Source organism: Notothenia coriiceps, unplaced genomic scaffold (genome assembly GCF_000735185.1).
Source record: "Notothenia coriiceps isolate Sejong01 unplaced genomic scaffold, NC01 NC01_scaffold00034934, whole genome shotgun sequence".
Taxonomy (NCBI): domain Eukaryota; kingdom Metazoa; phylum Chordata; class Actinopteri; order Perciformes; family Nototheniidae; genus Notothenia; species Notothenia coriiceps.
The window spans coordinates 17,201-37,356 of NW_011367635.1; the positions used below are offsets into that span (position 1 = coordinate 17,201).

Sequence of the window (20,156 nt, forward strand, 5' to 3'; positions counted from 1 at the left end):
TTGGTTTCCTTCAAATAAAAGTGATCAAGGCTGCAGATTTGATGGCTGCTGATTTAAACGGTACTACACACACACACACACACACACACACACACACACACACACACACACACAGAGGATCCCATGTTTTGTATATCAACGGTTAATCTGCCTGTTACATTAATCCAATCAATTAACTGTTTGGTCAATAAAATGGTAAAACTGCAATCCTGGTTGACTCTTTCCAAAACCCAGATATATTCAGTTTAATTTGATATTAAATAACTTTTTTTTTAAAACTGAACATTTCCATATTTGAGAGGCATTTTTGCGTGAAGAGATACTTCAACTTTTAATCCATTATTAATAAAGTTGGTGATTGTTTTTTGTGACAATAGACGAATCGGTTGATCAACTTATCGTTGCTGCTGTAGTCACACATTTTGATTTGAGTTCTCTTTGTTTTCGCATTAAAGGGATAGAGGGAGCCCAGTTTAAAATGTGTTTCTTGTTGTTCTGCAGGCAAGAGTGATCCTTTCTGTGTGCTGGAGCTGGGGAACGACAGACTGCAGTCCCAAACAATCTACAAGAGCCTCTACCCAGAGTGGAATAAAGTCTTCACATTGTCAGTTGGACTCTCATTTTCCTGCCACATTTTCTTTGTAATACAATGCATGTAGGCTGTTTGACAACAGATTGAAAAATGGGGACGTAAAAAGTGTGCTTGTTTTTGTGGACTATCTGACCTAATTTTTCTGTCTCCGCAGCCCTGTCAAAGACATTCATGAGGTTCTGGTGGTGACTATCTTTGATGAGGATGGAGACAAGGCGCCAGACTTCCTGGGAAAAGTCGCTATACCCCTGCTCTCGGTACACACTATCTCCCCGAGAGTCCATCACCCGGACAATAGACTCATCTATTTACACCCTGTGTCTAAATGAAAGTGAAGAGGGCGATAGCACTCTCTCGCGTTGAAGACTCGCTAAAATGTAATCCAGCTTGACTGACAGTCAGGTGCAGCGACGAGTTCAGCACCTGATGCCCTTTTCTGTCCCCACAGGTCCGCAGGGGACAGCAGATCACCTACCCGCTGAAGAAGGAGGACTTAGGTGGGCTGTCGAAGGGCACCATCACTCTGGACGTGGACGTTATTTTTAACCCTGTGAGTAAAAGTTCAGCCTGCAGTGATGGCTGTGAAACATGGGCCTGATTCTGTCCGCTTGTCATCGCTTCATGTCTTTTTCTTTTCTTTTTATCAGGTCAGAGCGAGTATAAGGACCTTCCAACCAAGGGAGAGAAGATTCCTGGAGGACAATCCCAAGTTTTCCAAAAAGGTTTGAAACAGTTCTGAGGATTTACTCCATAATACAGGGGTTTGGAATCATAATTTTTGTAACATACATTTAGATTTTGAAGTTTTTACTGCTGACATTTAAGCATTAAAATGTCTAAAGACAACTACTGTAGTCCTCTTATCTCTTTTCAGAAAAGGTTCAATCCTTTAGATATCTGTAATTGGAATCACGGTAGCGCGTTTTCTTTGCTCACGTTATTGCTACGTATCCTCTTAGCGTTGTGGCGAGCATTAATTGTATCTACATTTTATGATACAACTTTAGATTAAGGTGTTTTTTAACTATATATGTTAACCTGAGTAAAGATTTAGATCATTGTACGTCTCGGTCTTAAGTTTTAAGCTAAATGAGCCGAGCAAACCTTAGCACTCTATACACCAGATGATGACTGCAATTGTGGTTAAGACAACAACTCCCATGACCCCATGCTACGGGGGTAGCATGGGGTCATGTTAGTACATTTATTATCTTTGGGTCGGGTTGGTAGGACAAAACAAAGGCATCTCAAGATGAAAGACATGAAGACATTTGAGAAAAGTTTAAATGTATCAAAAATGTTTTTGATGTCTTATCAACCAATCGATGAATCATTTATCAACAAAAAGACTGAGCAGATTAATCAATAATGGTTGCAGCCCTAAACACTCACCAAAGGTTACTAGCAGGCATCAATAAAGAGGGCAAGGGTCAGAGGTCATTGCACTTTTGACAATATCCATGTGATGCTTGGATAATTGAAAGTTCAAAGAATAACAAAAAAAGGTGAAAGACAAGCTTTTAAAACGTTACCACGTTTATTTTCAAATGGCCCTGAACCTAAAAAATGTCAGTTGTTTCCCCTAAAAAGCTACGATGGCAACTTCGCTTCGCCTGAATTGAGCTTTAATTGACCCCAACTGTGACTGAGTTTGTGTCCAGTGTCCTGCTACATTAGTTTGATATACAGTGTGCAAGACAGGGTGCCTGACTGTCTGTACTTCCCACAAAGACTCATTGTTGTCGGACAATACATAGTTCGCCAATGCCAAAATTGGCTTACGCACAGAGGACTCCGATGGTAATGTGCGGGGCTTCCTTCTGTTTTAATGTTGAAAGTCTTGCTTGTTGCAATCAGGTCCGATTATTGACATTGTTTACCCCCCTGACCACGATAATGCCAGGCAGGGTTAGGAGGTTCTTTGGAAAAATGTATTCTGTTATAATTACTAATTACCTTAAAACCTTCTTTTTTTTTATAAGTAACCCGATCTAGTTATAAGTGTTACAATATGAAAGTAATGTAACTTAATTACTTTCCATTAGAAATCAAATGCAATGGCAATAAATACAAGAGAAAGGGAATATCAATAAGATGGCTTTAACTAAAAATGTATCCTCTGCTCAGAGACTTTATTTATAGGGAAACCTTTAAATGTATTGCTTTTAATCTGTAAAGCACTTTGAATCGCCACATGCTGAAAAGTGCTATATAAATAAAATTGCCTTGCCTTGCCTATTAAGCATATTTAGGCAACAGCCTATACACCAACAATGAAACACATGAACACAGACTACAGTTTCAAAAGGCAGAATAAAATCTGAGCTGACAGAAAATTCTCCATTTTAGTTCAATACATACAGCTAAGATCACAACACTATGTATGAACATAATAGGTTAATCTAATAAAAATGAAAACCATAAAGAAAATACAGGCAGTAGGCATTAAGATTCACAGTTTAAGTATTAGATTTCTGCTCCTAAAACAAAATGTGATCTTACTACAGTTTATGGAAAAGTAAGTATTTTTATCAAATCAGCTTGCCTCAATAGTAGGCCAGCTCCTCACAACACAAATGTGGACCTCATTTTACCCAAAGGAAGATTTCTCTGATCTAGAGGCAATAATGATAAACTGGGAAATCAGCTATAGCTAGCTCAGTGTCTTGTGAAGTGTTTAAATGTGTTACCTAATATATCATTCTTAATTTTAAAAAGCATTGTTCTATAGTAATTATGCAAGTAACCCTATAATGGAAGACGGTTACCTTTTTTGTATCCTTATTGCTAAATCCCGGTGCATGTAATCCCCAGCCCTAATGCCAGGCTACTGTCACTATCACACTAGCTGACTGGACGTTAGTATCAACACTAAATCAGACCTCTACTTTAGGAAACATGTCTTTTATCCATTTTGTAAACTGCTGTATTTACTTGTTTTGCATGTTCATGTCGTGTCTCTTTCAGGTTCTGGCCAGGAACGTGATGCGCGTTCAGATGCTGTTCAGGGCCATCATGTCGACTCTGCACTACATCAAAAGCTGCTTCCAATGGGAGAGCGTTCAGAGGAGCCTGATAGCCTTCCTGGTGACGTGCTTTAACTCTCTTATCAAACTATCTGCATTTCCTTCTGTTTTCCCTCCAAGCTGCGGAAAAAACACAACCGCAGCCCGGCTATCCCCTACTTGAACTCTCCCAGCGAGATTCTTAATCAATGCGGTGTTGGGCTCAGCATAAAATGGAAAGGCTCGGCCCCCTTCTCTGCGTCGGAGTGGACGCTCTCAGCGCCGTGCGTCTCATGGATGCAGAGATAAGCCTCAGCTGCAGAGAGTAGCGTCCCGGTGGAGTCGAGACAGTCTATTTTTGTTCTACTTCCCTGACAACTCATTAACCCTCCGTCCAATCTGCGCTAGGTTTGATTTAGTTCCCATTATGCAGACAGGAGTCCAATTAAAAGCCTCTTTTAGAGATAAGGCTTCTTCTCCTCCTCCCATTGTTCAATATAAGTGTTAAACAAGTGCAAAGACAGAAACACAGGCCCTTGCCTTTTAAACCCTAAAGTGGATAGGGTGCTGGTCTTTTTGACATTATTTCTCTCTCAAATCTAGTTCAATTGAAAAGCCATGAAGCAAGTTGTGCATTAACTATGCAGGAAATCAGGGTCATGTAAAGTTCTTTTTGTTTTTGCCGCAGACTTCCTGTAGATGGCACTGAAGTTTAGTAAAGGCGATGGATAGTGTACGCCAGCCAAGAGTACAGTTTGTCCAATTTGCTGTGAAAATGGGAGCTGCCGCACAGAGCTGTTATCTGAACAGTAGCTGGGGTTTGAGCCATGCTTTTTATTTTGTACTTAAGTTGAGGATCACTTGAAAAATGGGACCTTTTTGCTCACAGTGAAAATATTGTTAATACATAGTTATCTCAAATTAAACAGAATTCCCAATCCCCTTCTCTAAGTTCATTAATTAATAAAAGAGTTTATAATGATGTGTAATATTGTTGTTTTACCTGACAGATCACACACTCAAGCTCAAATCATACAAGCATGAACGAACACACACACACACACACACACACACACACACACACACACACACACACACACACACACACACACACACACACACACACACACCACACACACATATCCTCCCACTGTTTGAAAGACAGTACCATCTGTACTTGTGTTTTCACACCACACCACCACCATTTCAAGCCTCAATGAGAAGAAATAAATGCCCACTTAATACCGCCACATGAGAGAAATGAATCAAAGCTTTACTCGGCATGACAGGATAGAACCACCCGCAACATCTGCCCATTGTCAGATATGTGTGAAGACAGTCAGTGTAGTTTACCAAGGTGTATTCGGTATACTTTAAAATGTGCAAGTTATCCTAGTGAGAAGCCTCCAACCTGGCAGTAAATATACAACTTTTATAGATCACATGCTGTTGTTTCCTAATTAGTTAATTTTATTAAGGGTGGTGTGACTTGCGGTTTGATGTGACATTTGAATATCCACCCAAACCCAGACAAAATAGTCCCCCATGGGCAACGTCATCATACACAATTTGTTAGGTTGAATTCCATATTTACATTGTTTACTATCCCTTCAGGATAAAGTAATAAACATCCATTAGCACAATAAAATAGGCGATAATTCTATTGGTACATTTTGCTGATCTAAGAGATGTGTCTTTACCAGCTCTTGTTTATATCCTAGTATGCACACACCTAACATAACGGGTGTAAATAAGCTTTGTTGTAAACATAACTACTGAGTATATAATTATTCAACTCTATTTTCAATATGAACCAGGTACAATGATGATGACAGTTTAAAGCAACAGGATCTAATGAAAACGTTTATATTAAACATGTGAATCAGCATATTTTAAAGTTGGTTTAACGCGATATATTCGATGTCCGGTCCTTACAAATATTGGAGCAAGAGCATTGATCAAATAAATACCCTTGCTTTTTTTGCTGCTAAAGCCTTCCTTTGCCTATGACCAGCAGCGTATATATTCTGGTTCACTGACTGTATGGCGCTTTTAGCATCCTCCTCGAGAATTATTCCTACTAATCATCAGGAGAATGAGAAGTTATATTGTCCCTACTTTAAACAATAGTGTCAGTTATTTTTTGTTATGTTCTTGGATTACCGCCGTGCCATGCAAACCCTTCCCCGAGCATTAGCCTGGAAATCCTGCTACAATCTGAAAATGTGCTACCCTCCAGTCCGGTAGCCCTCCCAACTTTAGGGTAGCCCTTGATCTTTTTTTTCTTCTCTCCGATCTGGATCACATTTCCAGAGCCCCTTTTCGCTGTCGAAGACTGTGTAATGCCTCTCAAGCTGAAATGCGCTGCAATTATGACAATCTTTATGGGCTGGGTATACATTTCCACCAAAGCGTGACTTGGCTTTCCCCCTCACCCCCAGCTCTCCCATCATCACAAAGTCCTCTCTAATAAAACCAAACCCTTTTAGTCAGGAGTTGGTTTCATCTGTTGTCCCAGGCCCTGTTCTTGGCTTGTGATAACAGACAAGAGCATGCTTGGCTCATTGCTCATTAAAGCTGGTGTTGGGGGGGCTTTGAAAATGCCATCTTTTATGTCAGTTGGTGCCTCAGAGGAGAGTGATGTCTTTACCACATGTTCACTTCTATTTTTATTAGCATATCACCAACCTGTAAACCCTTTCCCCACGCCTTGTGGCACGCTGCCATGCTGGCCGGCGCTGCCTCTCTGACGGGATTATTTCATCGTTTCCATTTAGCCCCGCAATCGAGGCATCACACTCTTTATCCCCTAATCCATTTTAACCTGATGTCCATCATGAGTGGCATTTTAAATTTTAATAACATATTCACACACGGACTCCCTGTGGCTCCAGTGGGCCGCGGGGTCGTCTTTAATGTACACAGGATGAGAGACGTGGATCAATTAGACTTAATGTCAATGTATATACGGGGGGTGAGGGGGGGTCGCAGTGGTCGCCCCGCACAGTGTATGCAGAACAACTGAACGTAGGAACAAGGCTTTGATATGGGTGGGGTAGCCTTCATCAGCTTGACCATTACTAATTAAATCAATAGCAGATTGGATCAACCTTTAGCTAGCGGGGGATTCAGGAACTATGGAAAATGTCTTTGGGACTTAATGAAGAGTTTGTTTCATACTCCAGACCCCCTCTGGAGCGTGACCCCACTCATGTGTGACCTCTGCCTGCAGGTGTTTCTGGTGACGGTGTGGAACTGGGAGTTCTACATGCTGCCCCTCTTCCTGGTGCTGCTCATCGCCTGGAACTACATCCAGATCCGCTCCGGGCGGGTCGCTCAGGACGAGGTGGGTATCTGGTCCTGTTCACACTCCTCTTTATTTATTTCATGTAGAAAAAGTTAATGTAGAAAGGCAGCAATGAGGCTGTAGCAACTTCTTTAGTCTTCGTCTTTTCTTCTTCTCTTTCTTTTTCTATATCTTCTTCTCATTTGTCTTCTTCTTAGTCTTCTTCTTTGTCTATGTCTTCTACATCTTAGTTTTGTTCTTCTTTGTTTTCTTTTTCTTCGTGACCTGCTGGTTCCTGTTCATATATATATATATATATATATATATATATATATATATACAGTGGGGGAAAAAAGTATTTAGTCAGCCACCAATTGTGCAAGTTCTCCCACTTAAAAAGATGAGAGAGGCCTGTAATTGTCATCCTTGGTACACCTCAACAATGAGAGACAAAATGAGAAAAAAAAATCCAAAAGAATCACTGTCTGATTTTTAATGAAATAATTGGTAAATTCCTCGGTAAAATAAGTATTTGGTCACCTACAAACAAACAAGATTTCTGGCTCTCACAGACCTGTAACTTCTTCTTTAAGNTCGATGGAAGCCATACCAAAGAGGACCTGACCCCTTTCGACTGACGGGCTGTCGGTCTTACGGATTGAGACGTCGAGTGCTTTTAATAGGTTGTGCCTTACCACGTTCATTTGATCAGTTCTGTGCAAATCGCGGTTTTGCAGCGAAGAATATTGACAGTTCCCTGTAACTCTAAATCGGTCTCTGCGCTTTAGTGTTTTACGTCTTCGATCTCAGTGCAACGAAATCAGAGATGGCACAGAGACTGTTGTCGTGTTCTCCGGTAAATGTTATTTTAGACTTCTTTTGCACTGCTGTTCCATCATGTTCTGTCATCCCTGCCTGTGTTGTTGAGGGCTGGGGTGCTTCTTTATTTATTGTCACTACGTAACGATCCATCTTGAAATTATTTGGCGCAAGGATAAAAAGCTGCTCTGCACACCGTAAACAATGACGGCTGACGTAAATACTGAGAATTTAAGCTGTTTAATATTTCTAAATCTGAGCAATATATGTTTTATTAGCTTATAAACTCCATTGTACATGTAATAAAATAAAGTGTATATGAAGTGAAGTTTATTAAGTGAGAAAAAAATGTGGAACATAAAAATACGTTTTTTTGCGGCACACTTGGACAGTGCTCGCGGCACCCCAGTGTGCCACGGCACACCGGTTGGGGACCACTGATCTACGGGACAGTTTTGAGATTTCTTCAAATGCCGTTGCCATGGCAACACAATGCTCGCCTTGAAACACGGTTTTCTCATAACTTCAGTGAAATTCTCCACACAGCCCAGAACTTCACAGGTTTAGTAACGATGCAGCCATCAACGCATCTAAGCGTAGTATGGGGTGTCATCAAATACCGTTGCCATGGCGACGGACCACTCGCCATGAAATACGATGTGGCTGTAAGTCCCATCGACACGGTCCAATCGTCCCCCAATCTTCACTTGTATATCACCGGTCCATGCCTCAACAGCTCTACGCCAAATCTGAGATCTCACCATATGCCGTTTCCATGGAAACGCATCCCTCGCCATAAAACATGATGTCGCTATAACTCCTATGAAAATGTTCAAAAAGTGCTCAAACTTCACATGTGTGCTAACAGTCCAGCCGTGAAGACATCTACGGGACCGTTTTGAGATTTCTTCAAATGCCGTTGCCATGGCAACACAATGCTCGCCTTGAAACACGGTTTTCTCATAACTTCAGTGAAACTGCTCCAAACGCCCCAAAACTTCACAGGTTTGGTAACGAGGCAGCCATCAACGCATCTAAGCGTATTATGGGGTGTCATCATATGCCGTTGCCATGGCGACAGATCATTCACCATCAAGTTAGTTCAGAAGTTTGCAGTTCAAATATTCTGCTGCTTTTCCAAGCCTTTTTACTTTCTTTTCTTCTCTCATCACACATTCAAGCCCCCAGTGTTCATGTATCATTTCAATCTCAAGTCTTCACTTTCTTCTTACACATTACATTTCAGCATAGCAGTTTAGCGTCAGCTTTTCAGCATAAAGCATTCCCACTAGCAATTTCTTCAGGAATTGCATTCTCTAGTTCATCTCGTTCTTCTTTGTCATCTGTGTCATCTTCTACTTTGTCTTTTCTTATTCTTCTATGTCTTTATCTTCCCCTCTATCCTCTTCGTTGTCTTTGTCTTTTTCTTCTGGACCTGTTGGCTCCTGTTCACATTTAATATCCTATGTATCTATAAGTTGTACAAAGACTCAGGTCGTTGTGAATCTGGAGCGGCTTCGTAGGACTTCTCCTTGTTTTTCTTCCTCTCCCTCTGCAGTGACCTACTGCTACCTGTTCACACTTCATTTATTGTTGAAAAACGATCACCTCAAACCCATTTTTCTCTCAAAATTAAAAAGCTGCTATGTTTCCATAGCAACCAGCTGCACCAAGCTACATAATAATAAAATAACACATAATACAGAGAAACCTCGCTGAATAGACTAATGCAACATATCATTATAGCCTAAGCTAATTTGCAGTACACGGCTTTCTTCTTTTCCCAGTCCGCCTCTAGTTATTGTCCTGAATCCTTCCTCTTCTTCACTGTAATTGGTCTGTTGCCCTCTTCTCGTTGAGACTAAGTTTTTATGCCTCTGCTCTGTAAAAGGTCACAGCTCAGTGTTTTTCCCCCCACTGTGACCACTATCCGTTTTACAAAGAAAAAAAGACGTAGCATCTTGTATGTGCTCAGTTTGTAGAAGCAGTACACACCATAGGTTATAGCAAATAACATACACACTGTGCAATTCAGACAACAATGTGCTTCATTTTACTGTTAAAGAGGCCCTCAAATGCTTTCTTGAGTTGTCCCTTTCCTGTAGTGTGATATATAGGTATCGGTGCAATGTTCTGCAAAGGCTTAAATCCCCGTGTTCCCTCAAGAGGGAGTATCTCTCATACACACTCCCCCCTGCCTGAAACACCTCCATTGGACTACTTTGATTACTTCCATAACATAGTGACATCATTATGGAACACACATGCTATTGGCTAGCTCTCCAACATATCAGATATCAGATCAGACCGGTTAAGGGGCAGGACATCTCCAAGCGGTTGACCAATCACAATAGAGCCGGTCAGTTTGAGCATTTCATTCATATACGAATAATAATATGACGGCAATAGGGGAACTTAAAGACATAAAAAAATATTCTTTAATGAGCCAGAAAAGGGATTTTTATTCAGAGAAATACCTCTAACTTTAGCTTTACGGATTTAATCCTTGAAATATTGATAGTATCTAAGAAAAGATTAAATTTCAATACTTTAAAAGTATAAGTTTACAAAACAGCAAAAACGATATATTATATGATTTTAGAAGTCATCTTTTCTGTACGGAAATCCAATACACATTCTAATGTCAGAGAATATTCAGATGTCTTTATCGTCAATTCTGGACTTCTCTATCGGAACGTCTTTTCCCCTTTTGTTAGATTACATAAAGATATTGATGTATCATGTTCTGGTATAGACGTGTGATTTATCTCACCTTCGGTTGCCGTGGTGCGTTGTGAACAAAGACCAACACGGCCTGCTGTCAGTCAGCTGTCCTGCAGAGTGTTTGTGAGGCTGACCCCGGGTCAGCCTGACCCCTGCACTCTGTCACAGGACGACCCCACCAGCACACTGGAGTTAATGCAGAGTCCCAGCGTCAACATGAGACTAAGTTCATAATGTAGAAAAGATCCTCAGCTTTATAATACAGCTGCTGTTTCATTTTCAGGACAATATGGATGTGGGGGATGATGAAGAGGATGATGAGAAGGTATGTACCTGTGTTTCTTTTGTTTGCAGTTCTTTAAATTTAAGCATCTGTATTTTCTGATGAAAAGAAAGGAAGTTTATTTTTGACAGATTCCTATGATCTATGATTTTGGGCTCTTCACTCAGTACTAAATCTTCAGATGCATTTTGATTCTTGACAACCACAAGATTTTAAAAAGACGTTTCGGGCTTAATGAAGACCTCACTGACCCGTTTCCACATGTCACAACACATTCATATGCTAATAGAGAGGTGGGCGGGGGGGAGGTTCTGCTGCATTTGGGAAAGTCCCTGAGCTTAACATGCCATATAATACCGACAATATGGAACTAATGACAGCACTTAGACATGCTTTTTCAAAGCTCATTGGAAATCTGGTGTTCAAAGTATAACAATGCTTTTTAGTCAATGAAATATTCCTTTAGTTTATTTTAGACGTTTTGAATGGTCTGGCGTAAAGTGGTTCTCAAACTGTCTTCAGTGGGAACATGACCCTGAACTGGTTGAAGTAGTTCAGCGCAGTGAGGGGGCTGATTGATATTTGACTATTCGTCTTACAGTGACTGATGGTCACCATGAATATCCCAGGTTTGATCCCCTCCGCAGCTCCTTTCCCAGGCCTGTCCCCAGCCTCTGGGTGGCATGGAGCCAGCGACCCCTCCGTGTCTCTGAGCAGATGCGAACGGACATCACAGAGATTACATAGTGACAAAGACCATGGCTTTGGCCAGTAAACAGTCCCCCGATAACCAGCGCCCGCAGACCCCAGGCTCCCCTCTCTTCATCCTCTAACCCTCCTTCAGTCTCCCCATGTTTGATGTGGACATGTAGCCGTGTCTCTACAGATCTGTGCACTGAGAGCCAGACTTCAGACACAGTCTCCTCCTGTTTACTCTAAAGCCATCCTCCCTCCTGGGATCTGGACGAGCCTGAGAACGGTGCCTCTTCTCTTTCAAAATGTGGAGTCCAGTCCCACTCTGAAGAGCATTCAATTCACAGCCACTGAAGCTGAGAATCTGCCTTTACATTCTGCAGACTGTTCGGTGTCTTTCTCTGAGACAAATATACTTAAAGTACCAAAAGTAATAACACTTAATATGCCAATTTTATAATTAAGCAATAGCTCACGACAGGCCGTGGTATATGCTCATTATATCACAGCTAAGGGGCGTGGTTCGGCCCGACGCTTTTCAGCCCAACGGTATACTGTTTTTCTCAGACGCGGAGGGATACTGACTTGTTGTGAAAAGTAACTTACAATTCTACCCGTGGTATACGCTCAGTATATCACGGCTAAGAACCAATCAGATTGCTTGATTTGACTTGTCCGTTTTATAATCAAATATACGACATGTTGCTATGATAGTTATTGATGTATTAATGACGTGTTAATCAAGATGTAACTGTGGAACTCAATCTAATGACTTTGTATACAGCACGGTATCTTGTGAATCTAATCCAGGTGTAACTAAAGTCCTATTTAAGTTTTCATCATGTTGTTTTTATTATTATTCCATATCTGTAAAGTAATTAACGAAATGAAGGTAGTGCATTAATGTAATTGGGTAGAAGTACAAAGTAGCATTTAAATTAAAAAAAATCCCAAGTTAAGTACAAGGAGCGCAAAATTGTACTTGTATCTATACTTCAAATGTTTTACTTATATTTAATTATTGTTTTCATATATTAATGTTCCTAAAATATGTATGTGATACCACATCTTGTATACAAGGGAGTGTAAATGGTTAATCAATATATACCCCGATAAAACAACTAAAACAGCAAATAAGAGCAGCAAACACACCCTTCCCATTATACACCGTTTATAAACTTCTGATCCTTTTTGGTTTAACTGTAGGAGTCGGAGAGAAAAGGGCTGATGGATAAAATCCACATGATCCAAGACACCATCATCACTCTTCAAACCCTGCTGGATGGGATCGCTAACTTTGGGGAGAGGATTAAAAAGTAAGAATTTACCAAACCACCATGAATCACAGCTCATTATCTGTATTTGCTTTCAGCTCAAATGTCTTGAATCACAATATGAAATGGATTAAAAGCTTCTCCTGTATAAAGTCTGCATTAGAGGGGCCACAGCCACATGTTTTTATTACAACAAGTACTGTATTTTACAGACAAAGATGAAATTAAGTTGGAATACTTACTGATGATTTATCTTTTTAGCACTTTCAACTGGTCGGTGCCATTCCTGTCCGGCCTGGCTATCCTCATTTTTGTCACTGCAACAATCCTCACGTACTACGTCCCTGTTCGATACGTGGTTCTAATATGGGGTGAGTGTCAAACACAGTTTATTAAGTTGTATGTTGATCTGTCTGTTGGCCTTTATTTAAACAAAGTAAAATATGTCCTTTATCATGTTTTGATTGTCTATAAGATGTATAGCATCCCAGGAATATTTGCTGCTTATATTTTCTGGCTGTTAAGTCCCTTCCCCATTATCTCCTTAATATTAGCTGCTTATAATGTACTGAATGAGTTAAGGCAGATCTTAATGGTGTTAAAAGTATTACAGCCTAAGAAGTGAAAGTAAAAGAAGAATAAAGGCTGCAGCAGTAATATTTCTCGGACGGCGTGATCCTCCTCTGCAGGTATTTGTTTGTGTGGAAACAAAAAGCGCAGCCACAAGAGACTATCGTTAATGATACGTTGGGTGTGAATTTCTGTTTTAGGCATCAATAAATTCACCAAGAAATTACGGAATCCGTACAGCATCGACAACAATGAAGTGGTTGATTTCCTGTCGAGGGTGCCTTCAGATGTGCAGAAGGTAAGCCGGTCAGGAAGCCCAAAATCCCCGAGCCCCGCTGCGCTGTGCCTCGCGCTAAAACAACTCCCAGGCATTCTTCCCCCTTGTCTGTATAATTAGCTTCATCTGTATAATTATGTAGCCCCGTATAATTTCTGTTGTGTTTTTGGTCGTGATACATCCCTGGTGGAGGTCTGCTGCTTTAGCTGCTTTGCAGGGCAAGCTGTTCCCAGGCTGCCTCCTGTATGAACTCCCCCCCCACCCCCCCGCCCCCCCAGCAGGAGCAGAATATAGATACCTCCTCCAACTCGCGTACACCCACGGCTAAACATTCTACAGTCTAAACGTTCTGAGTTCAAAATGTTTTTTGTACAGAAGTATTATCAGTATGCAGATTGACTTTCCTTCTGACCTTATATTAGAGGTATTATATTATTTTATTTATTTCTAACAAATACATGTAAGAGCATTTTTATGTTGTTTGTTAACACTGATCCAATTTAAGTTAAATACTATTGACTAGTACTACAATACTGCATCATATCAGCATAGCATTCATTTTTGTGTTAATAGTAACTGTAGGTTCAAAATAAATGTATAATTAATCATATTTGAAATATAAAACAGTAGAAGTATAAAGTAGCATCAAATGGCATACAAAGCATGACAAAAAGGTGCTTGAGTAAATCACTCAAAAAAATGTTCTTGTGACATTCCAACACTGGTAATCTAAATAAAATAAAAAATCCCTTTTACGCTTGATTTCATTTTTCAACAGCAGTGCCAACAATAAAACCATTATGGACACACTAGTCGTGGTATGTTGAAAAGTTGTCTAAGGCCAATTTAAAGTATGAGACATTTACAAAAGATCTGTTGGCATTCTCCCTTCTTGTATCCTCTTTCCTTTTTTATTTTCTTTTTTTACCCGCTGTTGTCTCTCCTCCTCATCCTCTCTGTGTCTATCCTTTTCCCTTTAAGTCGTTTGACCCCATTTGCCTCCTCCCTGTCCTTCTTGAATGCCCTTGGGCCTCTGGGTTTCGTGACGGAGACTCTCTCTAGCTTCTCGGCCAGCCACTGTTATTTCTGTCGATGCATGACTTTGGTCGTCCTGCTCAGTAGTGGTAGTTCTCCCTTATAACGTGGTGCAGGAATTAGTTAGCATTTTACCCCTTTCTATTCCCTTGTTTTGAAATCAACAGTTATTTTTTTGCGTATTAGATGCCTGAAGTAACATCTGTGGTTACCTTAAGAGATGTTCAGGTTTTGTTCTAACATTGTGATGTAGTTTGTTTATAGCCTAACATTAGCTGCCTTTTAGTTTAGCTGTGGTAGTTTGTTTATAGCCTAACATTAGCTGCCTTTAGCTTAGCAGTGGTAGTCTGTTTATAGCCTAACATTAGCTGCCTTTAGCTTAGCAGTGGTAGTCTGTTTATAGCCTAACATTAGCTGCCTTTAGCTTAGCAGTGGTAGTTTGTTTATAGCCTAACATTAGCTGCCTTTTAGTTTAGCAGTGGTAGTTTGTTTATAGCCTAACATTAGCTGCCTTTAGCTTAGCAGTGGTAGTCTGTTTATAGCCTAACATTAGCTGCCTTTAGCTTAGCAGTGGTAGTCTGTTTATAGCCTAACATTAGCTCCTTTAGCTTAGCAGTGATTAGCTGCCTTTAGCTTAGCAGTGGTAGTTTGTTTATAGCCTAACATTAGCTGCGTTTAGCTTAGCAGTGGTAGTTTGTTTATAGCCTAACATTAGCTGCCTTTAGCTTAGCAGTGGAAGTCTGTTTAAAGCCTTACATTAGCTTTTTGGTTCTGCTGATTGCATATATGCTTTAAAAAAAATCATAAAGTGGTGTTACTTGTTGATGTGAAGACGATCCTTCGTAAAAAAAAACGAGTTAGTATCATAAACGTGTGTTTCTCAGATCCTTTTTCTCCAATAGGCTATTCCAAAATCCAATGGAAAAATACCATTAGACTTTTTTATGAATTGCGCCCTTGAGATGCTAACTTCTGAATCGGCCTACAAAAATACGTCATAAGTCTGCAAAACTCTATTGAAAATGTTATCTGTTTTGCAATGAATAAAAGCTCTACAAAATGGAGAGAAATAAATGATTATTGTTATAAAAAATAAGAACAACACTTAAGTTGCTCTGGTTTTACAGTGACTCATGTTCGTATTCCCTGCAGGTTCAGTACAGTGAGAGGAGAGGCAGCAGGAAGAAGAAACTCTTGTAGTTCCTCCTCAAAAACTGTTCCCAGACGACCTGCATGTCTCTGGGTGTGTGGTAGGTTTGAATCTAAATCAGATGCGGTGATACACAGCGCACCAAACAGACCCTTCAACCAAAGAACTCATTTTGAGGACCCCGCAGCGGTGACGGAGGAGACATTTGTTATTTAATTTCCAAAGATTGTATGTACAGTTTTTTTCTTTTAGATAATCAGAAGCTGCTTTATTTTATATATTGCATGGCCCCAGGTTATGTTTTCCTGAAACCAGCAGAAATATCAGTTTGTATTATATAGAATGTATGTGCTGGGTGTGTAACATTTGTTCGATATTTTTATGTTATTTACACTGAAAATGTGCTGACTTCCAAAATGGAATAATCATCTAATGGTGAACAAAGTTGCTGTTGCTGAAATGAAAGTACATTTAATTATGGGTTACTTTTTATGGGTTACCAGTCATCATAAGAAATGTTCTTGGAAAATGGTTATATTTTAAAGTGCATGGTATTTGTGGTTTAAAAGAATATGATGAATTTCCGGTTTGAATGATTAAGGCTTTCTTATGTTCATATTATGCTGGCCCTGAAAGTCAATAACAAATTTCACAAAACACAACCACAATTCAGAAAACCCAATAACATTAACAGAAACAGGAAAAGGGAGGTAGTCTTTTAAATGGATTCCTTTGCTGATTAGATGCGTCTGTCAGTCTAAGCAAAGGATGATACTTCGTATTTAGGGCAAAGACTGGCCCACATATCCCATAATGCCCAGTGGTGGCTAATTGCTTACGTTTGCTGAGGAGTTGACGCTTTTTTTTTAATGTTACTTTTTGAGGAATCCATGTCCAATACGTGCCTACATGTTTCGGTTATAGGAAATGTTGTCGTTTTTCTCCATTGCTGCGGTGTTTTTTGAAATCTCGTGTTTTCAAAAAATGTTGTCTTTGAAAATGTTGTGTTTCGACCATCAGGGCCACCGTACCATACAGCAACATTGATTAGTAGCAAATATTCTGCATCATATCCTTTTTGTTTCTTTCATTTACCTTCTTTGAAAATGGATAAATGGCTATTGTGTAAAACATTGACTGACTGATTTTACTTTAACGTGACATTATGGACTTATTTTTACATGCAAAGATGATTCCTTACATTTAGTGTTTCATTCAATCTACATAAAGGATTATTGTACTCTGTTGTATTTTACTCTTTGCTTCTGAGTGGGTTGGGGCCAGATCTGTACACAGGCAACTTTATTTATTAACGACAATCACAAATGAATACTTTTGTTTCTCATTTCGGACAGCAATAAATGCAAAGTTTGGGTATATTCCTGCCTCTGTGTCTCTGCTCTCTCTTTGAATTCTCCTGCACGCTGTTTTGATCCTCTCCATGCTCCCGTGCTGCAGGATTGTGGGCATCTAACAACACCGTTTCAAAGCCCCCCTCTCTTCATTAGGCTTTCATGAAGCGAGGCGAGGCTGTGCGAGACCTCACCGGCACCCGGGCTCCCCGCTGTGTTGATGGCCCTTGGGCGTCGCCACAAGCGGGAGGACCTCAGCGACCTCATCTCAGCTGCTGCGACGAGACGCCTGCAGCCAGCCTCCTATCAAGCACAGCAGCCAGACAAAGCTCCGGTACCGGGCTACACACCGTTCAGGAGCAGGAGGAGGGTTTTAAAAAGCAGCCACAAGCAACAACAGCCGCACCAATTTAGGGATTGGAGAATTGGAATAGTTAAGATGTTTGCGTTCAGAGTAATACCCTGGGATTTATGGCTTTTAAGTCGGAGCGCGTGGGCTCCCATTCAGCAGCCTCCTAAATGAGTAAAACAAGTGGAAAACTGCTCACGTGAAATACAATAGGAATCCCATAATGTTTGTGCTGTATTATTATAGTGCACATGAAAGTATTTCATAATGGACCTGATACACATCTTACACAAATCTAAAACAATTTGATGATTTCTCCAATTGTTCCCAGGACAGAGGGTGGGGAATGTGGCAGACGCTGACCTGTATAGCTCTTCATCTAGTTAATGTTGACTTAGGTATTCAATATTAATAACTCGCTGTCAAGGACACTGCAAGGACATCTCAACTTGACACTTATAGGCCCAGCATGAATATGTATAGGCAGTGAGACGCTTCAAAATTACCAAGTAAAATCACGGTTCACACGTGGGGACTAATGTGATGTGGCACATGCATTCTGATGAGCCACAAAAACAGTGGCTGATAGGTCTCAAAAGACTTGTTATAACTCAATGTCGGACCTGAGAACATTCGTGTGTGTGTGTGAGTGACACCTAACCCTATTATCAGTTGTCGCCAAAAACATAGATTTGAGGGTGTATGTCCCTAATTTACTGCTTAGTTTGAAGGCCACTTTCATATAGGTAAGATGTGTCGCCAGACATTTTCTTATTTGAGGTTATATTTGCAAGTAACTTTGTGAGAAATCACTGTGTTCTCTCGCACAAAATCTTTTTGAATCTCCGCTGACAATCAGATCTGTCGGCTGTTGGTAGCCTCAGGCTCTTCGGGATCAAGGGCTTTGATGTTGGCCTGCTCCGGGACACCACAGTCGCCCCACAGCCTCTGGGCAGCAACCCAGCAAGTATACACACTTCACCCGTGATTTACCTGGACCTAGACTCCCTGAAGGATTGTTCACACTATGGAGAGTGGTGGGGGGTCCACATGGTCAAAATCAAGCTCATTATTAATATTAAACATTGTTGAACAATGGATAAAACTACAATTAGAGTAAAAAAAAGAAAATAAAGTAATAGCCTATGGAGAAATGTTTTGGAAATTGTTGATAAAAGACAAGTTAAAACTGGTTAAAACGCATCACAGTTAATGGTTAATGCTGCACATTTAACCCAGCTGTATTTCTAGCTGTCGATAAATATGAATTTGTTCCTGGATTGCAATGGCTTCTGACGTAGTTGTCAGACCCCACAGCTCTATCAGATGAACTCAGGTAGGGGCAACTTCTTGTTCGAAAACACCTGTCATGTTACAAATGTGCTCATCTCAATATAACAACTGGATGTTATTGAACCATTAATAATAAAATGTGATCACTTTACAATAGTTATTTCATTTCATTTAACACTCCATATTTAGTTTTTTGAGTTTGCAGTTGTAGGGTATTATTTTTGCAAAAGCTGGACCTTTCTTTAACATCATCAATTAGGCCTACTTTAGCTAACATCAACCATGTGTCTATGGCTTAATGTTTCAACCAACTCCATTATTGTATCCTTCGATTTCAGTCAAATGCTAGATGGTAAATGGACTGTACTTTATATAGCGCTTTATCCTGTCTTTAAGACCCCTCAAAGCGCTTTACATACTACATGTCATTCACCCATTCATACAGGGCAGTGTATCTTACTCTAGGACCTAACATTGACGCATTCACACACCGTTGGCCATGCCATCTGGAGCAACTCAGGGTTAAGTATCTTGCCCAAGGATACATCAAGATGTTGACTGCAGTCAATTAGACATTACTTTTAGTTAGTTTCTATTTGGATACTTTAAACTTACTTTCAACAATACATTGCTTTGAACTAACTTGTCAACACTTGTATTCATCTATTTTTGGCAGAGGTGGTGACTCGAGTCAGACTCAAGTCGCATATTTTTGGACTTGAGACTTGCTTGACTAACATTGATAAAAGACTTGACTTGACTTTGACTTGGTATTCATGACTTGAGACTTGACTTAAGCTTGAGACAGATGACTTGAAAGGACTTGACTTTTTAAAATTAAATATTTGCGTTTGTTTTTGTGTTGAGATATTACATTTAGTTTTTTCCAAACGTGATTGGGTGATTATAGTGCCGTGCGCGCAAACCTGGCAACCCACTAGAAGGCAGGAGTGTCAGTTAACATGGCAGCGGCTAGCGTTACTCCAAAAATAGTCAAGTTTGGATTCAAGGATTATGTTGTTGATGACGCTAATAAGAAGAGAACAGCGGTCTGCAGCATAAAGATCAGTAACACGACCACCACAACATCCAACTTAATTCGTCACTACAAAAAACCACAGAGAAAGGTGCGTGCATGTGTTGTGTTAGCTAGAAAGCTAACGTTAAGTTTAAGCTACGTTAGACTTGGTTTCAAATCGATTAAGCATTGCAAAGAGAAGATAAAACGGTAAATGAACACTCCGCCAAGCCTACATTAGCGGATAGGTGACTAACCGCCAATATGATGGGGTGTCGAGGAGAGAGAGGAGAGAGGAGGAAAAGGATGCCTCGTTTATTTTCCTCTGTGTTATTAATCAGTAAGTTACTGTGAACTTTTGAATAATGTAAGTTCATCGTCTACTTTTAGTAGTTTGTTCTAAAAGTTTTAATTATGTGGTTTTTGTTTGTAGAAG

The 20,156-nt window shown here is 40.2% G+C and overlaps 1 protein-coding gene across 3 annotated transcripts in view; it reads left to right on the forward strand.

Moving 5' to 3' along the window:
• The window catches only part of mctp2b (multiple C2 domains, transmembrane 2b), a 31,824-nt gene extending 14,871 nt beyond the window's left edge, over positions 1-16,953 (forward strand). For 2 of the 3 annotated variants that reach the window (XM_010790945.1, XM_010790947.1), the window contains 12 exons: positions 4-60; positions 502-604; positions 747-849; positions 1,041-1,142; positions 1,240-1,314; positions 3,560-3,679; positions 6,830-6,943; positions 10,710-10,751; positions 12,609-12,718; positions 12,938-13,047; positions 13,447-13,544; positions 15,711-16,953. In XM_010790945.1, coding sequence (XP_010789247.1) covers positions 4-60; positions 502-604; positions 747-849; positions 1,041-1,142; positions 1,240-1,314; positions 3,560-3,679; positions 6,830-6,943; positions 10,710-10,751; positions 12,609-12,718; positions 12,938-13,047; positions 13,447-13,544; positions 15,711-15,758 — 1,082 coding nt within the window. In that variant the 3' untranslated portion in view covers positions 15,759-16,953. The remainder of the gene's footprint in view (positions 1-3; positions 61-501; positions 605-746; positions 850-1,040; positions 1,143-1,239; positions 1,315-3,559; positions 3,680-6,829; positions 6,944-10,709; positions 10,752-12,608; positions 12,719-12,937; positions 13,048-13,446; positions 13,545-15,710) is intronic. The other variant, XM_010790946.1, reaches the window with a different exon arrangement.
• The last annotated feature ends 3,203 nt before the right edge of the window (positions 16,954-20,156 follow it).